This window comes from Myodes glareolus, chromosome 17 (genome assembly GCF_982192425.1).
Source record: "Myodes glareolus chromosome 17, mMyoGla1.1, whole genome shotgun sequence".
Lineage (NCBI taxonomy): Eukaryota > Metazoa > Chordata > Mammalia > Rodentia > Cricetidae > Myodes > Myodes glareolus.
In genome coordinates this window covers 68,458,631-68,479,837 of record NC_142042.1, presented here as the reverse complement: position 1 = coordinate 68,479,837, position 21,207 = coordinate 68,458,631, and the positions used below count along the sequence as shown (strand labels likewise).

General features: G+C 43.5%; 1 protein-coding gene across 4 annotated transcripts; it reads left to right on the top strand.

The window, feature by feature from the left end:
• Positions 1-5,880: 5,880 nt before the first annotated feature.
• Etv3 (ETS variant transcription factor 3) lies at positions 5,881-20,721 on the top strand. Of its 4 annotated transcripts, none has more exons than XM_048453675.3 (5): positions 5,881-5,977; positions 7,516-7,574; positions 8,122-8,359; positions 9,499-9,614; positions 16,141-20,721. In XM_048453675.3, exons 2-5 carry the CDS (start codon positions 7,529-7,531, stop codon positions 17,274-17,276), a joined length of 1,536 nt encoding a protein of 511 aa, XP_048309632.3. In that variant the 5' UTR covers positions 5,881-5,977; positions 7,516-7,528; the 3' UTR covers positions 17,277-20,721. The 4 variants fall into 4 exon arrangements, with proteins under 4 accessions (XP_048309632.3, XP_048309640.3, XP_087753531.1 ...); XM_048453683.3 differs by having other exon boundaries at positions 5,896-5,977; positions 7,519-7,574; XM_087897405.1 differs by lacking the exon at positions 5,881-5,977 and adding an exon at positions 6,009-6,031 and having other exon boundaries at positions 7,519-7,574.
• Positions 20,722-21,207: the final 486 nt, after the last annotated feature.

Sequence of the window (21,207 nt, the reverse complement as noted above, 5' to 3'; positions counted from 1 at the left end):
TTAACATTAATATCTGAATGGGTTCTGTAGATGCTGTTTCCATGTCACTCCAAGTACATTAATAAAATATTAAATAATACATTCTAATAAATCAAGATGATGTGGACAAGCTGGAATGAATAATAGAACAAAATAAATGGGTAGAAATTAATGTAACTAATACATACTTGTCATGTGGGTTAAAGACTACTTAACAGAAGAACCCTGAGTTAGCACTCACTCTAAGAAAGCCAGGGGAACATTGGCTAGCAACTCAGCCACGCTTGGTGACACTGAAACTGTTGGTTTTATCCAAGGCCATCTGTTTGTTATTGTTTTTAAAGTGTCCAAATGAAAAAAGGAACAGATTCACTCTGTGCCTAGCTAGTCAGGCCAGGTCTATGGAGGACTGTTTTGTTATGAAGGACACATTTGAAAGGGAAAGGAACTAAGGATGTTTCTTTTGGCAACTCCAATATAATAGCTGTCTTCAAATGACTGAGGGGTATCAAACAAAAGAAACGTTACATTTAACCATGTCGTACCAGAGCCCAGAACTAAACATCAATGATTAGAAATGTCCAAGGAACACGTGTCAGCTCCACATGAGATAAGACTTTTTACAATGTTTATGGTGATCAAAATATTAGACTTCAGTGAACTTGAGCAGAGGCCAAGACTTGGGCAGGAGACTTCCAGGACACAGTAAAGACTTCTATTCTTTGCCCTGTGGTAGGAGCTTAAGTCTTTTATTGTGCCATGCTTTCTCCACAGTCCGCCATACATTCTCATGCTCTCTTTTGTAGGTATGATATATTTTACAATGAAAACCATTGGCTGGGTTGTGAGTTAAGGGGCGAATTCCACATCATTATGAGGGTTCGAAAGGAAGCTGGTGACTGTGGATGAAAGGGTAGAGAGATGACTTCCAATGCTCACTCGGCTTCAAAATCTTGGGACATATCTGGGCAAGTTTTTGTTTTGTTTTCTTTCGTTTTGTTTTGTTTTGTTTTGTTGTTATTGCTTTTGTTTTTCAAGATAGGGCTTCTTTGCAGAATAGCCCTAGCTGTCCTGGAACTAACTTCGTAGACCAAGTTGGCCTTGAACTCACAGGAATCCACCTGTCTCTGCCCCTGAGCACTGGGATTAGAGGCATGTGCCACCACTGCCCAGCTCCTGGGCAATTCTTACAGCAAAGGTCTCTTAAAGCATTAAGGCAACAGCCTTTAATTAACTTCATGGGAGGCCTCACTTGTGGCAGGCTCAAAATGAGCATTGCTGGTGTTTATGAGACTCTGACCCCATGTCTCTATTGCAGTGGCTATCATTTTATAGGCTGTTACACAGGAGACAGAGATAAACACAGTTTCTGCCCTCTCCAAATCACATTGATAGTAATAAAAAGAAGAGAATGACAGCAGATATAACAGTGAATAAATATAAAGTTAAAAAGTTCATGCAGGTCAGGGTTTGAGGTATTGTAAGAGTGGGAAACAAATGCCAGGTCTTAGAGAACACAGACTAAATGGGTTCCAACCAGAAGCTAGCCCTCTGCTCCCATTAACTTCCATGGGATTCCTGGAAGAAGCAGGCATTAGAAATATATAGACTGACAACCAACATTTGGGCAGGTTTCTCCTGAGCTGCCAGGAATAAAACAAAGCAAACTAGCCTGGGTGGTCATTTCCTCCTGTAAATCCTGCTCTCCCGTGCCGCTCTCATGGTGTCTCACTACCCTCTTCGCTGTGCTCATCTGAACGGGAACTAAGACACAAAAAGGGGAAACGAGAGGCAGGGGTATTTGTGGACTATGATGGATGTAGAATCCCGGAGAGTCCTTGAGTCCCCAAGTCACTGCAAATAAATAGCCAAGCTCTCTGCTCCTTCTGGCTTGGCTGTAACTGGGAGCAAAGTTACTTCTGCTTTGGACCCACTTAACCTTTTATCTGGGGATCCCCAATCATGTTACCGACATTAATTCCTCTATCCTTACAATAACCTTAGGTTGATGGGAAAAACAAACCAAAGATCTTACAAGCTACTCTAGTCCAATGTGGTAAAATGCAAATAACATCTAGTCCAAGTTCATTTTACAATTTATCTTTACTTTACTGAGGAGTAAACCAAGGTATTATAGATATAAATACACCAAATTCATATCAGCCTTTCTGTCTTTGATTTTTATCGATGTCAATGATGTTTTAGTATTTTTTTCTTCCTGTAATTTATTTATTTGCTCAAAGTCTCATGTACTCCAGACTGTCCTCAAATTCAGTATGTAGAGGAATGAGATCTTGAACTCTCGATCCCCTACTTCTCCTCCCAAGTGCTGGGATTCTAAGTATGAGCCAGCACACTAGTTCATATGGTGCTGGGAATCCAGCCTGGAGTTCTGTGTGGACTAGGTGTGCTAGGTGCACTCTACCAACCGAGTGCATCCCAGCCCCTCTCCCCAGAAAACCTTAGCATGATCACTTCATGGAGAAACTGAAACAGAGAGTGATTAACACGGATCAGCTGAGGCTAGGCCTCAGAAAATAGTGAGAAACCCAATAGCCCAAATTCTGGGAACATTTTTTTTAAAGATTAGATTTTTAAACAGGCTTAAAACATTGAATCTACTCAAAATTTGTAAAATTATGTGATAACCACTGTCGAGTTTGAGCTCTTGATACCAAAAGTAGTGTAGCATGAGGGACGGCAGCAAAAGAAATCATGGTTCAGAGTTTAGAAATTATTCTGTCCTCAGCTACAGCATCAACAGTGTCTCCTCCTAGCTAGAAGGACAAGAAAACTCAGTGAAGCTAACAAGGTCAGAGAATATCTAGACACACAACAGGGAATGGGTCTTTGAAGTCCAAGTTCAACGAGGATACATTTTGGAGGAGAGAAACTTCCTGCATTCTACAGGTAACCAAAAAGTGGGTGAAGTGACATTCACCAGCACCACCTATGACAACATAGAAGCACGGGCATCACCAGGTACTTCCAGTGAAGGAACAGGGTCTCTGCGGGGACCTTGCAACCTAAGACAAACTCGCTAGGAAGAATAGAAACGTCCATTACACATGTCAATGGAATATAAACAGTCACCTATTGCAAGAGTAGACAAGCAAGGATTTTATCATACACATGTCCAGGTAAGTTTAGGGTGTGGAAACCTTTAAGTGCATAAATGAAAATGGGAATAATTAAATAACAAAGCTGGAAGTAGGGATGGGAGAGCAATCCAGAAGGGGTTGTTAGAAGAAAAATACATTTAGGAAGATTTCCTCTTTGTTTTACTTCATTTTGGTTTGGTATGGTTGTTTATTTGTTTGGTTTTTGAGACAAGGTCTCCTGTAACCCAGGACATCCTCAAATTCCCTAATATGGATGCTGGCCTTAAACTCCTGATCCTCCTCTACCTCACCAGGGCTACAATTACAGGCATGTGCCACTATAGCCAACTGTTCCTTTTTAAATTTAGGAATCAGAAAGTAGCTGTATCTTGGTAAGAATGGGCTTTTGAGAGTACACGTCTTAGAACTGAACCTTATCCTAGATGTGGGACAATGCAAACAAGGGTGGGGAGGGGGAGGAAAGCAGTGTCAACGTCACTTTGAGCAACTGGAAATTCAAGAGTGACTGCAAGATAGCTCTATCTAAGTGTCTCCACGCCTGTACTTGTAGAAGGTATATGCTCTCCTTGTTCAAGAGCACAAGGAATCTTCAACTTGTAAAAGCCCGTTTGCAACAGATGCTGAAGGCAGCCATGTAGTGGTGAATATGGAAGATAGGTAACTGGGCAGGAAGTCCCTAGCAGTCCCAATCTTCCCCACCAACCCCTCCCAGATTCCACCACCACAGTTAAGGTTCCCAGTGCACACATGGCTTACGTAGACCCTCACATTGCCCAGTTTGCTTTATCAAAGCTAAATTCACCTGCTGAACTTCAGGCAGGTGATGAACTAGATTCTCAAAATAAGAACTCTGTTGAGATCTGCCATGCTGGAAACACTTCTCCACACATCAGTCCAGATTTAAGCCAAGTACTGAGACTTGTTCATCTCTGTAAATTGCATTAATCCATTTTCTGTGGCCCCAGTTAGTTAGAGAAATAGCCACAGAAAATCAGTAGTCAAGAGGCGTGAGTAAAAACACCTACAGAGAGTCCTCATGCTCTGGCTACTGGTTCTGCATCAGTTCTAGCTCTAACCATGCCCATCTAAGCCATGAGCTAAAGGCTGGCGACCTCAGAGTTTCTGCAGAAACCACTCATTCTCATCACCCTGGTTCCTGAACGAACGATGACTAAGGTTTGCACGAACGGTGTGAAAGCCTGAGAACTCTTATCAGTCTTGAGATCATTCTGTCACCATCTATCCATGTGCTGCACGTTGTGTTAACACATCAAACGCAACAATGAAATACCTTTACTATCCCTACACAGTTCAATACTGCTAAACAACTATAGGAGTCCACAAGAATACTCCATAAAGACCATGTCCAACCAGATGAGGAACTGACATTGAGTCCTCAACCAAGGTAGCAAAGGCAATCATTAAAGGCAAGAGGACTGAAATATAATGTTCATTTAGCTCGGTGGTTCTCAACCTTTCCAATGCTGTGACCGTTTAATACAGTTCCTCACACTGTAGTGACCCCCAGCCATAAAATTATTTTCATTACTACTTTATAACTAATTTTGCACCGTAATGAATTGCAATATAACTATTTCTGAAGACAGAGGTCTGCCAAAGGGGTCACAACCCAGTTTTCAACCACTGATTTAGCTAACCCCTTGCATTTTGTTCTGCTCAGCCTAATACAGAAGACGTTTTCTAGACTGTACAGAAGATGGGGACCATTATAAAACATTTCTACACTAGGAGTGCTCATGTTGGCAATCCTCCGCATGGCATTTAAATCTTGTCCATTGTATTTACTTCCATAGTAAGACTTTCTAACTAGAAAGGGCGGGAACTAACACTATTATTCCTTCTTTTTCAAACAGGTAAGGCAACTTTAGGCCACACTTAGCAGTGAACTTACCAGTGACTCAAGGACAACCAGTTATTAGCCTCGTTCAGGGGCGCACGCCTTCAATCCCAGCCATCGGGAGGCAGAGGCAAGCAGGTCTCTGTGTGTTTGAGGCCAGCCTGATCTACATAGCGTGTTCTACGGCAGCCAGGGGTTATGTGGTAAGGTCCCGTCTCCAAATAAACAAAAAGCAGATGTGGTGATACAGTTTTACACTCCCAGCACAACACAGGAAAATCACAAAACCATGACCAGCCTGGGCAAGGCTAAGAGGCATGTCCAACACTAAAAGCCAACCCTTTTTCTTTTTAACAGCTAATGGCAATATTTCCATGTGCTGCATGGTTCACAGGTGGGAAACGTTGTATGTATTCCACATGTATTTGATGAAAACTGGTCTTCACTTCCGCCTGTCATCTTCGCCTCCCCCACTTTTTACTCTCATACACTTAATTTTACTGATCCCAACTCTGCCTCTGGAGTGAAACTAAGACTGGGAACCATTTGGAATTACGGAAACTCACAAAGTTTGTTTCGTATTAATCTGTAACTGCTTAATCAGGAATAAAAGGCAAGGGGGGTGCGGTGTTTGAATGGCAAAGACGTGTACACTTTACAATACTTGGATGAGGCCGATTAGGACTAAAATGGAGACAGGCGAGGAAACGATCCTACCCCCTAGGCTGCGAAGGGAGGAAAGGCCAACGCAGAAAGGCTGCAGAAGTTTCTGGGCTCCCGTAAGTGCGGAAGCGCCCTCCTTCCATGCGGGACTCCAGGCCCAGGGCCTCCTAACCACGGAGGGGTACCGGCCACCTTTTACCGGCGGAAGTGGAGTCGGCTCAGGACATTGCCCCCTCCCACCCGGCTTAGAGTGGAAATGACGAAAGCAGCCGCGGAGTCACTTCCTGCTGGGTGGATGAGGAGGAGCTCGAGCTGCCGCGGAGGATCCCTAGTAGAGGCGGACGGCGGCGGAGAGGTGAGGCCGGCGTCGGCGGTCGCGGCCCTAGCGGGCAGGACGGAAGGGATACGGGTACGGGCGGCAGCCGGAGCCGCTGCTGACGGGCGGGAGTGGCGACTCCCGCCGCAGGCCGGGCGGGTGGCCGAGCACCCTCGGGAGTCACGAACACCTGCAGACGCGCCTGCGGACTCCGAGGGGCTTGATGGGCAAGTCGGGGGCCGGAGGATCGAGAGGGCATCCGGCTCGGGCGTCGCCCAGCGCGAGCCCACAGGCGCCAGGCTGAAGGGTGTTCCCGAGCAGGGAAAAGGCCCTGCGATCCGACACGCAGTCTAGAAGTTAATCCAGGACAGCTTCCCGGAGCCTTGGGGAAATCGGTGTTTATTCTCTCCCATCATCACGGAAACGGGAGAGGAAGCTTCTGCCCAGCCCTGGTGCCTGTTACTGTGTATATCCTGTGTGTGCCAGTGTCTGTCTGTTGCCTCCTTCCTTGAGCCTTGATCCCTAGTGTTGTTATGGACTGAAACTTACTGTTGTTCTCCTTAATGTATATGTCGGGAAAGAAAATGCAGAACATCTAGAGGAATTCTAGTTTAGATGAAATTTCCAAGATTAGGAATTTGTCCCACCCCACCCTGGGGCCTCTGAAGCACCTGTGTTTGCTCCAGACCTGCTCTTGATGGTGCTGAGGACCTGTCGTCCGCCCTGCAGTGATGAGAATAAGCCTCTCCTCTCTTCCTCTGTCATTCTCTGCCAGTTTCACCCTTCCCTCCTCTTTGCTGAAGGACTGACACAAAGCTGTCTACTGATAGGAACAGAAGATTTATTGAGGAACTATAAGTCTGCGTGAAATGAATTCAGATCCTAGCAAGATGCCATCCGCCACTGACCAGGAGACCCCATATACCTATCCTGTTCTTTTTATTTCCCTCTTAAATATATGCCTTAGAAATATTTTTCATGAAGTTTTAGGAAAGTGCTGTTTCTTGGATAGAGTGGCCGTACACAGCACGTTTACTTTCTGTGTCTCAGAATATTTTTTAGGGCGAGCACAATTTCTGATCGGATGATGTTTTCCATTTCACATAATTCAGTAAATATTTGGAATTGGAAGTTTCTTCTTGAGTAGAGGGTTTGGATTTTTTTCACTCTTTAAATTGGTATATCTGGGTGAACTCAGGCTTGTGTACCTAAGCATATGGGCTAGTTTAGTAATACAAAACAAAATGACTTGTTTTTGCTTCTTTTTGGACTTGTTTCACTGTTCCCTTTTTTCTGTTGGAGGGCTGGTCAGAAGGAAGAAAGAAAATATTAAGGACAGTGTTTACACTTGTGGCTAAAGTCAGGTGAGAGATAATTATGGCTTTTGAAGCTGATGACCTGAGGACCGTCATTTGATGACTTGAGGATTAGTAGTTCAGAGGTGACATGTTTAAAAGACAAAGGGCTTTGAAAAAAAGTAAAGACAAAGGGGGGGATGTTTGTGGGGGAAAGCTGTGCCAAAAAATCTTTGTTAGATAATAACATCTCAAAATAACTGTGAGACTTGTTTCTCTCAGCAGGAGGGCGAAAATGAAAGCAGGCTGTAGCATCGTGGAAAAGCCAGAAGGAGGTGGAGGTGAGCAAAGGTCCATCATCTCTGATGGATCTGGAATGTCCCTTAGTGGTTCCTGCCCTTTAGTGTTCCTGTTCCCACTTGGGTTTAAGTTGACAAATGCTAGACCATAACTGACAGCCGCATGACTGTAGATCTTGGTAGGATAGTTGTAGGCTTGTTTCCTGTGGCTCACACATCTTTATTGCAAGTTTTAGTGTCTCTTTTTCTGTTAGAGAAATAATTCTACACTGGGGATAAGGTGTTTTCTGTCATATGTTCCTAACACATCAGTTTATCTTGCTTCTTTTGCTATATGGCAATCTATGAAAAAGTGATAGGTTAGGATACCTAAGTACTGCTGCCTAATTTTTTTTAAATTCAGTGATTGCCACAAGAGTGAGTAATTTCTCCATCCTTCCCTCTCCTCTTCATGGTTAGCCTAGCTGACTGGAAGGGTGTGTTTGCAGAGTACTCTAGAGATTGCAAGCCGTGGAATGTGGAGGTGGGGGTATTGGCGTGTTTGTACCTAACTCCCAATTACTTTGATCTTGCCCTCTTCGCATTTAAGGGTATCAGTTTCCAGACTGGGCCTACAAAACAGAGTCATCGCCAGGCTCCCGGCAGATCCAGCTGTGGCACTTCATCCTCGAGCTGCTGCAGAAGGAAGAGTTCCGCCATGTCATCGCCTGGCAGCAGGGAGAGTATGGGGAGTTTGTCATCAAGGATCCAGATGAAGTGGCTCGCCTCTGGGGCCGCAGGAAGTGCAAACCACAGATGAACTATGACAAGCTGAGCCGGGCCCTCAGGTGAGGGAAAGGATCCCCCAAATTTGTGGTATTAACTAAGCTGAAAGGAAAGTGTGCAAGTTTGTGGATGTTGTCCGAAAAGGTGTCAGATGATGAAAGACTGTGTCACTTCAGAGTGGGAGTCAAAGAGGTGTTGAAGCTGAGTGGCACGAGAGGTGAGGAGGTGTGGGAGGGGATTCCAGTGTGGCTGGCACTGGCTGAAAGCTGATCATGCTTTGTAGTTGGTAAGAGCATGTGGTGAAACATGAACTAGGGCTCACTTCTAATCCAGGGGATTACTGTAGACTTCCCTATTGAGAAATTCCTATCATCTCTCTTCTTTGGGCTCTCCTGGAAGTGGGAAAGGTGCAGTGGGTGCAGGAGGGAGACTTTGAACCCAGATGCTCATATACCATGCCTGTAGCCTCCATTCAGTCCAAAGGATGATCATCAGAAGTTCTCTCATTTGCTCGTCTCTGTCAGTTTTTTAATTTTTATAGCTCTTTAGTCCTCAAGGGGCCAGCAGGTAGTTTATGACATATGCGACTTAACAGAAGCCAGGCCAGAGCTTCCAGGTGAATGGAAGTTCCCTGTCTTCATTCTCAGTAGCCTGAGTGTAAAGTCTGTGCAGTGTTGGTGGCGCCTCCCACGTCCTTTTTGTGCCACAGTGAAGGTGAAGTGGGCCAGGGTGGCTGCTGTTTCCTGTTCATGCCATTGTCTCACTGGCTCCCATGAAACCCGTTTCCTTTCCTATGTTTAGTCCTTGCACTTAGGCTCCTGACTAACTCCATGAGCTCTCCCCAGAAGGCTTGTCTGACCCAACCTGGGCAAGACGAAAAGAAACTAGAGTTATTTAGAGTGAAGCAGGAAGGAAGTGGACCATAGACTGAAACTATAGAGAAATGAGAAGGTGAGTGGTTAGAACTTAGGAAGGTGTTTGGGATCTTAAAATAAGAATGTCTGTGTCAAGCTCTAGGCAGAGACTACAGCTCAGTTTAAAATGGATGAGAAAAGTGATTTCTTAGGTCTCCAAGTCCCAAATCCAGGGCCAGGCTGTAAAGGAATGGTGAAGGTTTTTGTAAGCAATGCTTAGAGCTAGAATTGATCTTAGTAATTATCTAAGCGTAGCAAATGCCATACCATTGTTCTTGTTTTTGTAGATACTATTACAACAAGAGGATCCTTCATAAAACAAAAGGGAAAAGGTTTACTTACAAGTTTAACTTCAGCAAGCTGGCGATGCCCAACTACCCTTTCATCAACATCCGTTCAAGTGGTAAGAGACAGTACCTGTGATGGAGAGTGGATTTTGAATTTAAAAGAATTTTTAAAAACCCAAATCTGAGACATGACCTGTGTCAGGAGATTTTAGAAACATTGATGTGATGTGGTCCCTTAGATTACTTCAAGTCCTCCTTATTCGTCTAAAGGGGTAATGGGCTGTGCATTACTCTAGCAGGCTTGTTAGTTTATTTGGCTACTTCTATATGCATTATTTTCAGACTCCTGGATACTACTAAACTCCTTTTGGGGAATGAGTCCATAAGTTTGTGTTGAATTTTAAATTCAAGACTCCGTTTTAACACCTTGCCCAGTGGCTCTTTCATAGCTGTGAACCTGTTTCTACAAACATTTCCGATTTTCTATGAAACTACAAGCTCTCCCTTATCAAATGAATGTCATCAAAACCACAGCCCCTCAGTCGTGTTTGCAGTGAAAGGCCAAGTCTCTGATCTGCACCAGCACTCAGCACTGCTCCTCAGTGCAAGACTCTGGACTTCCCTTAGCCGCTTTCCTTTCAGGTGCAGCCGGCTTCCCCTCTGTGCTGTCTGGTAGCATCCATAGCAGCTCACAGCCTTTGGTCTGCTTGATGGAGACGCATCCACTTACAAAAGTGTCAGGTGTAGGTGTTTGAGTTAGAATTAGGTTAGAGTTTTCTTGTTTTGGGGATTTTTGTTTGTTTGGAGAGAGGGGTATTAAAAGATAATAAATTATCCCCTGCTCATGAGTCAGGTTTGTTTTTTTGTTTTGTTTTGTTTTTTATTTGAGACAGGTTTCACTATGTAGTCAGGCTGGTCTTGAACTTTACTCTTGTCAACCTGGCCTAGGGCAGTCTTCCTGTCTCATCCAAGTGCTAGGATTACAGGTGTCAAGTACCATTTTGACCAGTTTTATCATTGTTCTTTGTGACATTCTATGCCAAGAAAGGAGATCAAGATTTTGAATAAAAGTACTCAGAGGTTGGCAGAAACTTGAAAAATTAGAGGAGGGGTGTGGCTAAGAGAATATAATACTAAGATGATCTGTAGATATGTAATTACTACACACAACAAGTCAGGGCAGTTTGAGCGGGACTGCGATCATTGCAGTTCCACCTTCTCCAGTAACCACGCCTTCCTGTCCCTGGGGCATGCATTTGGGGGTGGGGGTTGGAATGCACCTCTAATTACAACCTGTTTTCTTTCCCTGTGCCTAAGGGAGCTGCATTAGGAAATCAAAGCTGCTCTAGCCCCTGGAATCTTGCTTCCTCTGTTTCTCACTCTTGCTTTTTCCCTGTGCACCTATAGAGTGTAGGACTCCAGATGGGCATGTCGTCAATTTTGAAGAAATATGTTGGGCTTCATACACTTGCTCTTCTCCAAACCTGTCAGTCTTGTTCTTTGATCCATTTTCATCAATTGAAGGCTCAGAAGTTCAGTCACTTAGACAACTTGAATAGAATGTCCATCGACCCCTGAGAGTAATCAAGTTTTCCAAGGCAAGGGACTCTTCACTCTGTAGAAGTCCTGGTCTGCAGATCTGTTACACCAAATGCTGTTAAGCCCGCAGTGATCTTTAATAGGTTCAAGATGTTAATCAAAAGTCCTGGGATAGTCATAGCTCAGAAGAGCATTTGTCTAGCATGTGTAAGGCCCTGGGTTCAACTCTCAACACAAAATCATCATCATCATCCCAGGAAAAGCAAAACATTGAACCATCCTTTTAGGCTGTTAGCTCCTTGGTGTAGATAACTATGAAGAACCAGAGCCTTTTGTTTACAGAGAACTTTTACCCACATAGACCAAGTGTTTAAGATTAACATAATGTTGACAAAAGAAAGCAACACTATTGAGTGTCTACTTAGTAAAGGCGCTTCTGTTTGGTTTGGTTTAGTGACTTATCTATGCTTCTAACCTAGTAAAATATATGTATCTTGATACTTCCGTTTTACAACTGACAAAATCAAATATGAACACATCAGAGTCAAATACAGAAGCAGGTTCAGTTCTTCCTTCAACTTTTAAAATCATGCTCTTGTTTAAAATATCATGCAGTCTTCCTCTTGGTTAGGATTCAACCATGTGTTAACAGATGTGTTAATCCCTAAAGAAAAACAAAGGATTATGGGGAAGTTCTTTTCCTCAAGGAACTTAAGAGTTTAACTGAGGACCTAGCTTAGATCCATATAGGGTCTGTGTTTGCTGCTTCAGTCTCTGTGAGCCCTTATGAACCCTGCTTGGTTGATTCTGTGGGCTGTGTTCTCATGGTGTCCTCGAGCCCTCTGGCCCCTACATTCCTTCTTCCCCCTGTTCTGCGGGGTTCCCCTGGCTCTGTCTAGTGAAAAACCTAGAATCTTATCTCAGTTAAACTCTTAATGTTGGGACCTTTTGCCTCCTACTGGCTTGCCACATCCAGCCATGATAACGAGGTTTGTGCCCAGTCTTAGGCCATGGGAGGTCTGCTTTTTTTATTTGTTTTCTTTTTAAGAGGACTTGACAAGAAGTTGATCTGGGGAAGAGGGGAGGTAGGAGGAAGTGGTAGAACTTGTAGGGAGGGAAAACTGAGATTGGGCTATAATGTATGAGAGAAAAAAATAGAAGTTTAAAAGAAATTCTAGGTTTGTATGGTGGGATATAATAAAAGCTCTAGAAAATACCCACTTAAACCCTGGAGGCCAGAGATTCTCTCTCTAGGTTGGTCAATGTATGCAACTATTCTAGTCTTTTATTTTTAAGTAGAAATATATGCCAAATATAAAAACATGTAAGTGTGAATATTGCTTTTTCCCTCCATGTTTTTCCTAGTCATTGTTAATAGTTTAAGGTGGAGCTTGGCATGACTTCCTAGCACTTGGAAGATAGACAATCAGAGGGACTGGAATTCAAGCATACCCTGGGCTGTGTATTGATTTCAAGGATAACCTGAGCTACTCTGACATCATATCTCAAAACCCCAAAAGACACTTTAGGATACAGTACCCAGTATTAGAATAGTGTTGAAATACTTCTTGACACTAAGCATAGTGATGCACACCTATAATTCCAGCATGTAGAAGGCTAAGGCAGGTGACATTAACCACATAGTAAGTTTCTGTCTCAAAAAAGTACATCTGTATGCAGTATCTTTTTATGTGTGTGTGTGTGTGTGTGTGTGTGTGTGTGTATGTGTAGCATATATAATATGACCTACATATAAACTGTCTTAATTTTTTTAATTTAAAAATTTTGTAATTTTAATTTTTTTTTAAACCATTAAAAATTAACCCAGTCAGGGCTAAAAAGAGGGCTCAGCAGTTAAGAGCACTGACTGCTCTTCCAGAGGACCCAAGTTCAATTCCCAGGCACCACCATGGCAGCTCACAACTCCAATTCCAAGGGGCCTGACACCCATGGCAAAACACCAATGCACGTACAATAAAAATAAATAAATTTTTAAAAAATTAAGCCAGGAATAATAACTCACACTGATTACTCAAGCACTTTGTACTCTTTTTATACTTTTGTGTGTGTGTGACTGACTATGTGTGTGTGCGTGCACATGCGTGTGTCTAAGAAACATTAGAAGGATAGAGAATTCCTGGATAAAAATGGTTCACTCTCAGTAGGTGGGGAAGGGCAGGCTAAATTTGTCTCTCACATCGTCCCCCCGATCACCCTGGGTTTAACACTTCTTTTGGAAGACGTGAGACCTAACAAAGAATTGAACTCATACCGAGCACTCACATGCCCTCCCCTGACTCACTGTGGTTCACAGCATTGCACATGTAATTCATCTCTATTTACAGATACTTTTTGCGTCCAGAGATTAACATGCTGGTACCATGGCTTTTCTCTCAGGAATAGGATGTTCTTTTCTGTAACTGCAATGACACTACCACACTCAGAAAGTTTAGTGATGCTCTAATAATGTATGACCCATATGTAAACAGTATTTAAGGCTTTTTAATTTAAATTTTTAATTTTAACTTTTTTTTTAAATCATTAAAATTAAGCAGGGCATAGTGGCTCATGCTGGTAAACCAAGCCCTTGGAAGGCAGGGGCAGTTGGGTCTCTGTTAGTTGAAGCCAGCCTGGATTGCCTAGTAGCAAGTTCTAGGCCAACCAGGACTCCATGAGATGCTGCCTCCAAAAGAAAGAACAAACACAATTTATTCTAACAATATATGACCTACTATGCACGGGTACTAGTCCAAAAACCTCACAGATGTTAACTATTTCTCTAACATTAAGATTGGTCTTATTACTTCCTACTTATGAAAACTGGGCCAGAAAGTAACTTTTTCAGAAACTCTTGGGTAGGGTCAGAGTTTGAACCTAAACAAAGAACTTATTTGCGTTGACCTTCAAAGGGAGCACCAAAGCTCGGCGTGTTACTTAACACTAGTTAGCAGAGTGGTACGAGACTGAGGTTTCGGTTTTCTGTTACATGTATTGCTGCACTCCTCTTTCAAGTAATCATATTGACATTTAACAGAGGGGTTTTTTTGTTTGTTCGCTTGCATGCTTGTTTTTCAAATAGAACCTTAGATTTGACACCTCAACATATTGTACATAAAGGGGAGGGACTCAGCAGCCACCTTCCATACATTGCCCTAGTCATAGCTATCTTTGTCCTGTGGAAATAACTCCTTACAGTTGTGCAGTGTGCCTTAGTATATATAAAGGCCAAAGTGGTAGACTCTATTAAAAATAGAAACAAAACTAACTTGACTTAAGCAAGCATTGTTGACTTGCATAGGAAATAAAACTTTTTTTTCCTCTCCACACTAGCCTTACATTACTTTCTGCATTTCAGATTACAATTTTTCACTTTTGACTAATAACTTCTTTTAAATATTTTTATGTATACATGTTTTGCTTATTTGTATGTATGTATATGTGTGTGAAGGTCAGAAGAGGGTTTCAGATCTCCTGGAACTGGAGTTGTGAGCTGCAGTGTGGGTGCTGGGAACCAAACTCAGGTCTTCTACCAGACTAGCAGATGCTCTTAACCACTGAGCCATTTTTAGAGCCCTTAGTTAGATAAGACTTAAGAAGTCAAGAGTCAAAAAAATAAAATAATAGATTCTTAGTTGCTGTGAAAAACTAAAGAGATCCATTGCCCTGGACCTATCTTGGCTCTACTCAAATTATATGCAAGGTCATGTGTCTGTTTTTCCTGTTTATTACTTTTAATAACCAGTCTCAGTTCAGGGGTCTTTAAAACAAGGCCTACAGAAGAGCTGTTTTCTATTGAACATCTGTTGATAAATGCTGCTCTGGCAGGTGTCACAACCATGGGCACCAAGGAAGCCACAGTCTGCCACATAACGGCCCTCTCCAGAGTTATGCTGGAATTGTGAACAGTTCAGTCCCTATATTTTGTGCCCTGTTTTCTCTCCTGGACCACCAGACTTTGACTATCTAGTCCCCTTATTTCTAATCCCTTTTTTCTTTTCTCTTTCCTTCATGTATAAAGAACTCTTTGGACATCATCATGTTAAATCTTTCCAGCATCTAAGGCTTCAGGTGGCAGCTTTCTTAGGCTTGGGGGATGTTGAGAATTTATGACCTTCTCAAGTCAAATGTGATAAAAATGATAGTTTCTTCTCAGAGTTTGAAATTTAGCAGTTGGACTTGGTTTTTTGAGGCAACCTAGCCTCAAGTCACAGTAATTTTCCTGACTTAGCCTCCCCAGTTGTGGGATTTTAAACATGGATCATCACACCTGCTAGTAATCAGACTTAGGAGAGAAGATAGTAGGTCCAGCCTCCTCCTCAGTACCTAAGAACAATGGACAACAGAAGTAGATACCATTATATAGGATTCATTGAACTATAGATACAGAAAGACTGGAATCTCTGAGATATAATGGTTGTCTATCAAAAATGATAAAGATAGACCATAGGAACTTACCTTAATAAAAATTGCCTTTTCACACCAATCTATTTCACTTGTCCCTGCCCATTCATGTGAGGTGTAGTCTGAATTTTCAGAACAACCACATGCATGTGTTTTGTTTGGCTATGTAGCTGCTGGGTTTGCTTGCTCTATAAATACAGCCAAAATTATGACAGTGAGAAGAACCTTCCCTGTGAAGCTGAAAATTGAAATAGGATCTATACACACAAGTGAGTAGCGAGGAAAAGGTCCATGTACCCATTCATTCTTCAGCTAACGTCTAGTGGGCACCTGCTAACTCTTACACCCTGAAATGATGGGATATAGTTTTAACTCAAATATTGAATGACATTGCAGGTAGGAAGGAGAACCACCTAGACAGTAAGGTAAGAGGCCAGGGGATCATGGAAGCTAGGCTGAATGGAGAAAGCTGAGCAATATAGGATGCCTTTAAAGGCTCAGGCCTCCCTTCTCCTCCTGAGTGCTGGGATTGCAAGCCTGTACCACTATACCCAACCTGAGCAATAGTTTTGAAAAAGACTGAGACTAGATAAGTGTGTTTCCTGTTGTCACTTAACATTGTGTACTTAGCTAGTATAGGTAAAAGTGATGATATGATAGTGAGTGACCAGGTGGCTAACACAGACTTTTTTTCCCTCACAGGTGTGGTTCCTCAGAGTGCACCACCAGTGCCAACAGCATCTTCCCGCTTCCATTTCCCACCCCTGGACGCACATTCTCCTAGTGATGTGCAGCCAGGGCGCTTCTCTGCTAGCTCCTTGAGTGCTTCTGGCCCTGAGTCAGGTGGTACCACTGATAGAAAGGTGGAGCCTTTGGACCTAGAAGATGGCTCAGCATCTGACTGGCACCGGGCCATGGATTTTATACCCTCTCGAAATGCTCTTAGTGGAGGAGGGATTGGCCACCAGAAACGTAAGCCTGACATAGTGCTTCCTCTCTTCACTCGGCCAGCAATGTACCCTGACCCCCACAGTCCCTTCGCTATCTCTCCAGTTCCTGGCCGTGGAGGTGTCCTAAATGTCCCCATTTCACCAGCCCTGTCCCTGACGCCCACCATGTTCTCCTATAGTCCCTCACCAGGCCTGAGCCCCTTCACCAGCACCAGTTGCTTCTCTTTCAACCCAGAGGAAATGAAACACTACCTTCATTCTCAAGCCTGTTCTGTGTTCAACTACCATCTGAGTCCTCGGACTTTCCCCCGCTACCCAGGGCTCATGGTCCCACCGCTGCAGTGCCAAATACATCCTGAGGAGTCGTCCCAGTTCTCTATCAAGCTGCAGCCCCCACCAGCTGGACGGAAGAACCGAGAGAGGGTGGAAAACAATGAATCCACACACGGCTCTGCCCCAACCAGTGTACCTAGTCCCTCTCGAATCAAGGTAGAGCCCATCTCTGAGAAGGATCCCGAGAGCCTCAGGCAGTCGACCCAAGAAAAGGAAGAACAGTCCCAAGAAGTGGACGCTGTGCGGACCAGGACCGTTGAGGAGGGGAAAGGTACAGTGTTTGCCCACCCCTCGCCCCCCTGGCCCTCGGTCCCCGTTAGCATCCCCAGTGATGAAACCCTAGAGGGGACTGAAGACAATGAGGACAGGTCTGGCAAGGAGCCCAGTGTTGCTGAGAAGAAAGAAGATGCACTGATGCCCCCCAAGCTCCGACTGAAGAGGCGATGGAATGATGACCCTGAAGCCCGGGAGTTCAGTAAGACGGGCAAGTTCCTCTGGAATGGGTCAGGACCCCAGGGCCTGGCTGCAGCAGCCACTGCTGCTGCTGATGCTTAAGACCACAGTGGAAGGGAAGCTGTTCATATTACAATCAGATACACGTATTTATGTAGCAAGATTCTGGGGTGGGAGGCGGGGTTAAGCTGGTTTGATAATTCTGGGGCATGGACTTGTACTTTTCTGTTGGGGATGACTGTCTTGTGTTGTACATTAAGTGGGGTATAAACACACTCTTTTTTTCTTGGTGAGTAGGATGTAGGGAGGGTATTGAACTGTGGGGGAAGGAGCTTGTTTCCTGTTTAAGACTCATTTTCTGCCTGACAAGCTCCATAAGAGCCCACTTTGTAGTCCTGTTACAGTTCAGGACCCAGAGTTTTTTCTATTGTATTTATACATATAGAAAGCCAATAATGGTATATTTTGCTCTGAGAGAGAGAAATAAAGCTGGGATGCTGGGTGGTAAGGAACAGTTAACAGCGTGTTAACTAAGATATTTATTTCAGGAGAGAGAAAATGTAATTTCAGTCTTCCAGAAGTGGGGACATTTAGATGTTCTTCCCTCCTTCCCCCCCCCCCCGTTTCCCTCACTGGAGCACACGTACATGTGTTCTCTCTCTCTCTCTCTCTCTCTCTCTCTTTCTCACACACACACACAAACACGCCCCCCTACACACACACACTCACACATTTGGCTTTTTTCCCCTTCTTAGAAAATGTTTTCAAGACTTGAGTATACTGCAGTTCCAATGGGCGGGGAGAGCACAGGAGCTCCTGGCCCCTCGGCTCCAGAGCTGAGGTGGGAGGAAGCCCTGCTACAAGCTCCTTGACCGTCACCTACTTCACCTGTTACAAAGCCATGTGGAGTTGTAAACTCTTGATCAGGGAAGAAAGAAGAGGGCAGGAGGAGGTAACCCAATGCCTTTAAGAACCAAACAGATGACAGAATCAGTCTTCATTTTTCTTGTTCCATTATCTGTTTGGGAAACCATGCCGAGTGTAACTGAACAAGTTTTATGAGGAGCAGGATAGTGCCGTTGAAGATGCTTTTCTGTTTTGTCTGGTTGTCTTACTGTTTCTTAAGTGAAGCCTTAACTATGAACATGCATTAAGATGATACGGGTCTGTCAGCTTAAACCTGTAAAGGGCATAAACACTGTTGAGATAACCCAGGAATGTTGAGGCATAGTCGACTTCCTAGCTGAGAGTTATTCCCTCTGATGTTACCAGGCTGGGTGCAAAGGGCAAGATTGTAGGAATGACTAAGTGCAGAGTAGCTGGGAACAAGTGTTGAAACTGAAGGAAGAGGTAGGAAGGTGGTAACCAGGGGCCTGTTAACCACAAGCTACCAGATGCCACAAGGCCCTGTGGTGGTGTTGCCATCCTTGTGATCCCCATTGCCCAAACTGTTCTGCTCAGTTTACTATTCACAAAATGCAGGTCACAGATGGGAACCATTTCTGTGTGGGAAATTCCCTTACAAAATTTCAAAGAAATGGGAAGATACTGATCTTCTGTGAAATGAAATGCTAACCGAGGAGCAGAGAGAAAGCAGCAGCAGCCAGCGTCCTCTGTGTACACTTGTGCCTGGAGTGGCTCAGGGCAGCGGGAAAAGTCATTCCAATCTGCTGAGGCAGGGGATGGCATTGGGGCATCAGTGATTGCTGATTCCACCACCTTAACCTGGTTGAAAACTATGTACCAGGTAATACTTGAGTGTTATCTTTTGATGGTGGGGTGTTGGTTTTTCTTTAACTGAAGCGCATGCACAAAAGGAGCTCAGGAGACAGCAGCCGACTCAGGATGACTTAAGGCCATCATTGCTCTTTCTTAATGAGTGTCTTGTCGCTTGGTCCAGATTCCATACATGAGCAACTGTCTTTCCCCAGGAAAGGGACTGAGGTCTCTGGTGACCCAGGCTTTGGTAGGGCCACAAAGGACTCACCGCTCCTGCTGTCCTTGTGGCTGTGTTTGATCTGCTTCCTTCTCTCACCCTGCCTTACCTCTGAATCTAAAGCGAGCCCAGCGACTAGAGGAAGGCTCTCCGCTTGGTGCTGCCTGTCAGATCAGGGAGGCCAGGTGGCCACCAGTGTCCGTGTAAACTCAGGAATAGAAACGTGGGGCCTTTAAAATGAGAGAAGGAAAGTCCATGATGCATACCTGTAATCCCCTAAAACCCAAGTGCCAGAATTAATCCCTAGATGCTGCTTCCATTTGAATAAATTCACTGCTTTTACATTTGAAAAAAACATTCAGAAATGTTGAACTCAATGAAAAATGTTTTTGGACTTTTACTAAACTATGCTGTTTCCTTTGATTGCCATTCCACTCGTAATGTGTTGGTTGATTGGCACTGCAAACAGTTGGAGTTTGGATTTGGATCTGGGGAAGGGTCTGTCTAAATAGCAGAACTTGGGCTTGCTCAGGAAATGGAGCAATCATTAATATACTTACTGGAGCAAAGGAATGAGAATTTGTTCTCTCCCCAGCCCCCTCCTGGCACTTCCTGCCTCCAGCCTGGTGTGGAAGAAGGTGGTCGCCTGCTGTGGGCACATCCTTATCCAGCAGTAGAGAAAGGGGGTAGAAGCTGGATATACTTTCTCTCCCTCATTTTTTTCCTTCTAAATTTTGTTGTGCCAAATGTGTAAAACTTTGTAGGTGTAAATCTATTGAAATTTCACTAATCAAGAGCTTGTTCATTTAAACAGTTTGCTTTTTTTAGCCATAGAAAAAGAGTAGCAAATTCTCAGGGCGTCGGCATTGCTGAGCTCGCTTTTTTTTTTTTTTTTTTTTAAGTAAAATAGAGACAGATATAGTCCATCTCCCCTAGGTGTCAGGCTGTTCTGCATTAAACCCAGCTCAGTAATACAGGGAACCCTAGTGACCCATAAGCCAGGGAACTTCCAGAAGCATTAAAAAAAGAAAAAGAAGAAAAAAAAAAGAAAAGAAAAAAGTTATATTCCACTGCCAAGTGGGTAGTCATTTAGCTGTTTGTCCCTTGATTTTTATTTATTCTATAATTATGTTTGTGCTTTTTCTTGTGTAAACAGTAGTGAGGCATATGTTTTTATGTGGCTTTAGAGATACTTCAATCTTCAAAGAACTGTTCCAATTAGTTCCTTCTTGGAAAAAGTTATGTGTTAATTTGTTTCAACATATTTAGGCATTCTTTGAATTATAAACTTGTGATGCAGGGATTTGTGAATGAGACATTCACATGTGAAGATGACTTCACCAGACATCTGTGTAAGCAGAATAAGATGTGTATATGTATATAAATTATAAGGAACCTGAACACCATTGTGCAGTGCCTTTTAGATGTTCTGCTTTCTAAAGTCTTCAAATTTTTTGCATATATATTATATATATGATGTAATGTTATAGAAATATATGTATAATATACATATTTTTTCCAGGGGTATCTGATAGCTCTGTATTTTGTTATGGAAGTCGAAAGAAAAAAAAGTATTTTACCTCAAAAATTAAAGTTAAATTTAAAAACAAAGAGTACTTAGATGTTTTCTGAGTATTAATTTTATTGTTCCTTGCACAGTGTGCCAAAGTCTGCGGGCTTCCTACTAGCTCACGGCACTCTGCAGTTCCTGCAGGGGCCAGAGGAGTGAGAGTGGGCTTATCCATAGTGCTGAAGCCTGTGTTTCCACAGGGAGTGAATAAAAGGCGCTAAAGCAAGGAGAATTGGTTGGGAGAAAGTCCTGCACTCTGATTGTAGTTGTAGTGAGGATTCTTTAGACACATGGTCACCTGTGGGAAAATGTCAGCCAGACGGATCCATAGATTGCCAGAGAAATGGTAGAGGGTGGCTGCTAATGGCCTACAGGTTTTTTTTTGTTGTTGTTTTTGTTTTTGTTTTTTTTGTTTTTTTTTTTTGTTTTTTTTGGTTTTTCAAGACAGGGTTTCTCTGTAGCTTTGAGCCTGTCCTATAGGCTCACTCTGTAGACCAGACTGGCTTCTAACTCACAGAGATCCACCT